We start from the raw sequence: 6,681 nt of genomic DNA, 5'->3' as shown, positions 1-6,681 counted from the left end.
TAGGATGGAAAGGGTATTAATTTTGAATAAAAGGGTAAAAAGGAAAGAAAAATCTACTGTTATGATAAAAATAAAAGATGGGGCTAAAATATTAGGAGATCATTTTATGGTGTGTTTGGATGGCGGAATCATGAATCCGCGGATTCATGAGTCCTTGGGATTCATGATTTTACGGATTCATGAATCCAAGTAATATTTTTTGGTTTGTTTGGCAACTAAGAATCTTATGATTCATTATTATTTGAGTATTTTTAAACGTTTTAGAAAAAATATGATTTTTGAAAAAAATAATGATTTTGAAAAAAAATAATGATTTTGGAGAAGGAAATATTTTTTTGTTGATTTTAAGTTTGAAATTTAGGTTCATTAATCCAAAATCCTAGCAAATCCTAAGGGGTAGGGTGGGATTTTGGTCCAATACAAATTTTAGAATTAGAAATCCTTAGGATTCAAGAGTCCTAGGATTCTTGGTAGCCAAACAGACCAATGATTCATGATTCCTACCAAATTCCTCTTTTGATAGAAATCCTACTTAGGAATCCTGCAACCAAACACACTATCAGTGAGTTGGTCATTTTTATGGGCCAAAATAGAATTAATACCAAAACTTTCATCAATCTCAACTCTCTTTCAACAAAAAAAAAAACTCTCTCTCAATCTGCAAAAAGTGCAAAGATTGGGTATCTACCAGATTAACCAGTATTAATACGCCACTTGTCATCATCTTAATCTTCAACTTTCTTTATTAAAAACCTTCCGTTTATTGCTAGCCTCAAATATTTCTTCTCAAAAAATTAAAATCCACAAGTAATAGTAGTGGCTGATATTTCACTCTGAGAATTCTTATTTCTCTTTCTCTCTCCAACTCTTCTGCTTCGTCTACTAACTCTCTCTCTCTCTCTCTCTCTCTCTCTCTATCGGTTGAAGTTCATCAGGAATTTAACATCTTGAAGTGATTTTGATTCAGATTCAGATTCAGATTCATCACATAGGTGTTTCCTCAGTTGTGAGCTAATCAACAAATCGATGGACTTCAGATTAGGTCAGTTTTTTTTGTTCTACAGTTTATTTGATTCGAGGATCTTGAAGAGGAGGATGATAATGAATAGTTAGACTATAGTTGATTGCTGATTTTGTTTCTTTTCTTACATTTCTTAAGGTTTCGGCGTCCTTCGATTCATTCTGGTGAGAATTGAAAAAAGAAATAAAATTTCATTTGATGAATTTACTACCGTTATTTAAGAATCAGTGGAAGTTTAACTCCATTAAAATGAGGATTTTTCTAAACAAAATTGTGTTCTTCATTTTACTAATGATCGGTTTTAGTTTAATTTAGTACTCCTGTTTAGTTGATAAAGAAATCTATCCGTTTTTTTGTTGGTTTGTTTGTAGAATTAGGTTATGTTCAAGCGGGATCTAATCGAGAACCTAATTGCAAGAGGAGGTTTTGTTATCCCCTGTTTATCCTAGACTTCGTGTATCAGAAGCAGGAGATTTTGCAATGGACACATATTCTACTGGTGAAGAATTAGTTTTAAAGGTGCATTTTTTGGTGAAAGAATTTCTTGTTTTCATCTATTATGAACTGGAAGTAATCTTTAAATGTTAGTAATTTTTTTAGTATATGTCTGAATTTTGATGTGTTTTTCACTAAAGGCGAGAAAACCTTATACAATCACAAAACAACGCGAAAGATGGACGGAGGAAGAGCATAACAGGTTCCTTGATGCTTTGAAATTGTATGGACGAGCTTGGCAGCGAATTGAAGGTTGAAAGTTCAATTGAACCTTTTGTGCTTTTATTTGGTGCTTCTGATAGTAAAACTTTAAGTAGGTGGACTATATTTATCTTATGTTTAGGGTTGTGCGCACCAGCCATCTGAGGCTCTGAGCTGCTAGTGACACTATCCACTTCCGCACTTCTGAGCCTCACAACTTTAAAATGCGTCCCTAAGAAATGGTGTTCAATCCCTTACAAGGGGCGCCACACTTCGACCCCCACCGCTGTGGGATTGATTTAAACCATCTTCGAAATTTTGGAAGTTTTTGTTAAATGTTGTGTATGAGATCAGTAATTTGTTATTCGATTAGCCTTTACTGTTTAGTGTGATAAATAGCTTAGTAGCCTTAGTGTAATTTGTCATGAATACTTTCTCTAACTCGAGGATCTATTGGCATTTTTCAGAACATATTGGGACAAAGACAGCCGTACAGATCAGAAGTCACGCGCAGAAGTTCTTCTCAAAGGTCTATTGGTACCATCACACCATTTCCTTTTCCGTGGTTTATGATCTTGTGCTTGTAGTTTAATAGTTAATTGCGTTTTATAAAAGTTCATAAGATTTAAGATGTTAATTCAGTTGTTGAATGAGAAATGTTGATTTAGTTGTTGAAATGTTAGACACTTAGATGCGTCCAGGATTAAAATGGCTTCAACCTTGATAAGTTTGTCGCCTCGTGAAACTCACGTTTTAATTATTTCGTGCTATTCTCTTCCCCTCTTTTTGTTCTTTCTCCTAATGTGCTATGCTTCCGTTGTTTTGCTTGTCAATTCAGACTCAGACTTACTGTCTATTGGATTTTCCCATTGCTTTGCTTTGTAACTGTCCTTTAAATTCTACGCTTGGGTGTTCAAACAAAGTAGTACTTACCGTTTCTGTTTTACGGTTTATGATCGGCCTGTGATGCTTAGGATAGTCTAGCTCATTAGTCAGTCAGGATAGAGATAAACTTAGGTTCAAGTCATACTCCAGAAACAACCTACTTGATAAATATAACACATAACTTCATATACTCCCGAGGTTGATACTGTAGAGGATACTTGTTTGGCATCTCCGGATCGATTATATATATATATACATATATATTAAATTTCTAACATGAGGTGTATATCGAGTTCAATGACCTGAAGATAAGCCATATCTGAAGATCAACATTGGAAAACTATCAGGTTTCATAATTCATATTGTAAAATAAGTATATCTATGATTTCTTGTTCTCATTAGCTGCCTTTGGCCTTAGCAATATATCTTGCAAAAAAGTAGAATGATTCCTCTGTCACTCTTCCATCATGTAGACTATGTTTCTGAGTCAAGTTGTAAACCACATTTTCTACTTCAGATATATTTGCTTGATGCAAAAATGTTAGACTTGAAATATTAGTTAATGTGTGAAAAAGGTAACTGCAAGTAACATTCTAGGCAATTTCTCTTCACTTGTCCCGTGGCACTAGATCAATTTAACCATGACTAAACCCAAGCAGTGTTGATATTTAGTTTGAGATAAACCCATCCATTACAGTTAGATAAACAGAAACTCACATCGTTTTTTCTTTTTCCTGGTTTAGCCTAGGATCATGTACATTTTGATTAAAGACCAGTTATTTAGCCACGTTCTGTTAGGAAAATTTCAGTTTGGTGGTATTTGAAACCAAAAAATGATTCAATTTGCACATAGAGAGGATTTAGTTTGATATTTTCTTATAACTTGTTATATGTATTGTTCATCGGTGTTTGAACTTTCAGCAGTAAGTCACCACTCAAATTTAGAAGAGACTTAGATGAGCTATAGTTTACAGTTCAAGTTTAGATCATCCCATTCCTATCTACTTCTTGAAGATGAGTATTTTAAGAGCTATTTGATTGCATTTGTACCAGCATATTTCCTTTTAAAACAAAGCTTTTTTTTGGTCCTTTGTTTGAGTTCCTAACTGAGGAATTTTTTAATCTGCTAGTAGAAAGTATAAGTTAGTTAGTTGCAGTTCTTGTTTTTCAAACAAAAAGGCTCAACTGAGTTATCCTGCATTATTCGGAGTTCTTTTATTCAATAAGATTTTGTTTCAATGTAGTTGGAAAAGGAGGCTGTTGTTATAGGTGTACAACCGGGACAAACTCTTGACATAGACATTCCTCCTCCACGCCCTAAAAGAAAACCAAGCTATCCATATCCTAGGAAGAGCAATACAAGCTCTTGTACTACCAGTTTGCCAGTGGAAGTGAAAAATGGAGAAGTGTTAAAATTGGCTTCATCTATGCACTGCGGTAAAGAAATGCCAGAATTTAAGACTGAACTTCCATCTAAGGTACATTTTTGTCCTTCGTAAATTGCTTAGAGTTTCTATTTAGTATTTACAATATCTTTCTTGTTTTTGTTGTTTTGAGCAGACACCTGTTGGAATTGATAATTCAGCAAGAGGAAAAGTTCTTGAAGAAGAAAATTGTTCGGAAGTCATTATAACTTCCCAGACAGCTTCCTGTGTTTCCTTTGTTTCCGCAAACAGAAGCTCTATACCATCACCTGTCGTACCCAAGATGATTCTTGAGTTTTTGCCGTTGACAAAAGAAGTACCCCAAAATGATGACGATATCATGGCCGACGATATTAGGAAATTGGAAGCTGATAGCAATCACAAAATAGATGGAGCTGATCCCGGCTTTTCAGACCTGGATAATAGTAGCATGAGTGAAGATCTAACCTTGAAAATCAGCAACCATAACCCACACGAGAAACTGGTCATGGAGAATAGCACTGAAAACCTAAAGCAGACAGAGAAACCTGGTCATGTATCAACAAATGAAATGCAGGCCAACCAGAGCTACCCAGAGCATGTTCCTGTGCATACTGTGGGTATGAGCTCAGGCCCTGATATGAATTCTTCATCGAGCATGTACAGTTTAGGAGCTCAAGGGAATCCTTACTTGTTCATACGGCCAGAAAATAGCAGTAATACATCAATGTCATCAGTTCATCAAACATTGCCACCATTTCTTCCTCCCTCTGCTACATTGCCGAACAACGAAACTTGCGCATCGTTTCCGAACTTGTCTCCCACATTTCCATGTCTTCTTATGCCTTCTCTGCTACAAGATCCAGCAGCCCACATGGCAGCAACTCTTTCTGCTTCTCTTCAGCCCAACCCAAATGGGGAGACCACGGTAAATTCTTCTGCCGGGCCTTTTGGCAGATTTCAACCGGGGCAGATGAGTCCAACTCCAAATTTGGCGGCGATCGCTGCTGCTACAGTAGCAGCTGCATCGGCGTGGTGGGCAGCTCATGGATTGTTACCTTTATGCTCTTCATCTCAGACTGGGTTATTATATCCACCTCCATTTTCTGCAACTCCAATGGATATTGACCAAGCTCCACCAGTTGAAAACAGTAAACTGCAAGATCACAGTCCAGAAAGTTGTCCATGTGGAGTTCAAGAATTGGGTCCAGAGCAATCTGAAGCCACGAAACGGCAACCTCCAGGTTCTAAATTGTTCAAGATATCATCATCTGATTCTGCAAAAGATGGAAGCACAAGATCAGATTCTATGAAATCAAAATCTGCAGGCGAAAAGCAGGATAAGGGTTCTGCTCCTCTTATTGTCCTTCATGATTCCGTCAAATCAAAGTTTTCGAAAAAGGTAGATCGTTCTTCATGTGGTTCCAATTCATGTTCTAGTAGTGAAGTAGAAACAGACGCATTAAAGACGCGTAAGAAAGTCACGGGAGAACTAGAAGAACCTGATGTTAGCAGCCAAGACGACGAGCTTAACATTCACTGTAGTGGTAGCACCGGCACCGCTAACGAGTCGTGGAAAGAAGTCTCCCAAGAGGTAGTAGTCACAAATATTCCCAAACTTCATTTCAAGTAATTAATCGTCTAATTATACATTTTATATACAACCAAACCTTCACCTTAATCTGAGTTCTTACTTCTTTTCAGGGCCGATCAGCATTTCGAGCTCTCTTCCGGAGAGAAATTTTACCACAAAGCTTTTCACCACCACCTGATCCAAAGAACGCTATCAAGGATCCTAAAACTATCAATATAGAAGGAAACCAGTACATCGACGAGAAAGACGAAGATATATTACAGTTAAACCTCTACTGTAATTCACAGGGTACCAATCCCAACCCTAATCCTAATCCCCCAGAGTTGTTGAACAGCAAAAACACAGAGCAGCTTGGTTTTTTGTCTATGGGGCTTGGACATGGAAAATTCAAATCTCGTCGAACGGGTTTTAAACCTTACAAGAGGTGTTCAACAGAGGCAAATGAGGTCAGAATGGCTAATGAAGTTGACCAATGCGAGGAGAAATGTCCGAAGAGGATATGTATAATAGGTGAACCTTCAACTCTATAATGTCATCTACAGGTTTACTTAATTCAAAATTTGCCTTTTTTATTTTAACATTTGTAGCTTATGTAATTAATCCAAGGACATAAAAGTTCATTAATCTTTTCGTGTGTACTCTCTATGACCTCTGGATAGGTTCTCTGTGTACACTCCAGGGCATGAACCGTTGTCAATTAACGGATCATAAGAACTGATCTGAGAAAACCAGGTCTATATGTATCGACTAGAACAGTGAACAGCCTGGTTATGGAAGTTAGTATTCATCCATCTTGTAATATGGATGTAAAAAAGTGAATAAATTTTGTTTTTACTTGAAAGTCCTCTAGGGTTCTTTTTGTGCTCTTGTTTACAATTAGATGTTAACTTTGGGTCTGTGCTCTTAAGATGGGATGGATGCCAACATGCAAAGAAAAGGTCTGCCAGTGTCGACTATAATTTCTTTGTTGCTCTATAATAGGGTCCCCCGACTAGATTCGCTTGGTCAGAGCGTTCAGAACTTTGTAATATATTGACAGACTACTTGGTACCACAACTTCGTAGGAGCAAGGGATGCCTCTC

General features: G+C 37.0%; 2 protein-coding genes across 5 annotated transcripts in view; both read left to right on the top strand.

Annotated features, from left to right (window-relative positions):
* The first annotated feature begins 562 nt into the window (after nt 1-562).
* Nucleotides 563-6,440, top strand: LOC147569286 (protein LATE ELONGATED HYPOCOTYL-like). Of its 4 annotated transcripts, none has more exons than XM_086655762.1 (8): nt 563-1,042; nt 1,160-1,185; nt 1,393-1,540; nt 1,657-1,768; nt 2,185-2,246; nt 3,847-4,080; nt 4,163-5,599; nt 5,710-6,440. In XM_086655762.1, the coding sequence occupies exons 3-8, from the start codon at nt 1,502-1,504 to the stop codon at nt 6,127-6,129; spliced, it is 2,304 nt and encodes a 767-aa protein (XP_086511888.1). In that variant the 5' UTR covers nt 563-1,042; nt 1,160-1,185; nt 1,393-1,501; the 3' UTR covers nt 6,130-6,440. The 4 variants fall into 4 exon arrangements, with proteins under 4 accessions (XP_086511888.1, XP_086511889.1, XP_086511890.1 ...); XM_086655764.1 differs by having other exon boundaries at nt 769-1,042; nt 2,185-2,254; XM_086655763.1 differs by lacking the exon at nt 1,160-1,185 and having other exon boundaries at nt 735-1,042.
* Nucleotides 5,710-6,681, top strand: part of LOC147569285 (soluble inorganic pyrophosphatase 3) — a 4,699-nt gene continuing 3,727 nt past the window's right edge. Inside the window, exon 1 of the mRNA XM_086655766.1 lies at nt 5,710-6,545. The gene's annotated coding sequence lies outside the window, so the exon portion shown is untranslated. The remainder of the gene's footprint in view (nt 6,546-6,681) is intronic.

This window comes from Eschscholzia californica, unplaced genomic scaffold, assembly GCF_041429995.1.
Source record: "Eschscholzia californica isolate CP2 unplaced genomic scaffold, dmEscCali1.0.p SCAF_1, whole genome shotgun sequence".
Classification (NCBI taxonomy): domain Eukaryota; kingdom Viridiplantae; phylum Streptophyta; class Magnoliopsida; order Ranunculales; family Papaveraceae; genus Eschscholzia; species Eschscholzia californica.
This window is presented reverse-complemented; position numbering and strand designations above follow the sequence as displayed.

What these genes read in the sequence shown, in the direction of transcription:
- LOC147569286 (XM_086655762.1), top strand. Translation starts at nt 1,502, where the DNA reads ATGGACACATATTCTACTGGTGAAGAATTAGTTTTAAAG. An exon ending in GTGAAGAATTAGTTTTAAAG is followed by an intron (nt 1,541 to 1,656) that starts GTGCATTTTTTG and finishes TTTTCACTAAAG; the next exon opens with GCGAGAAAACCTTATACAAT. An exon ending in AGCTTGGCAGCGAATTGAAG is followed by an intron (nt 1,769 to 2,184) that starts GTTGAAAGTTCA and finishes GGCATTTTTCAG; the next exon opens with AACATATTGGGACAAAGACA.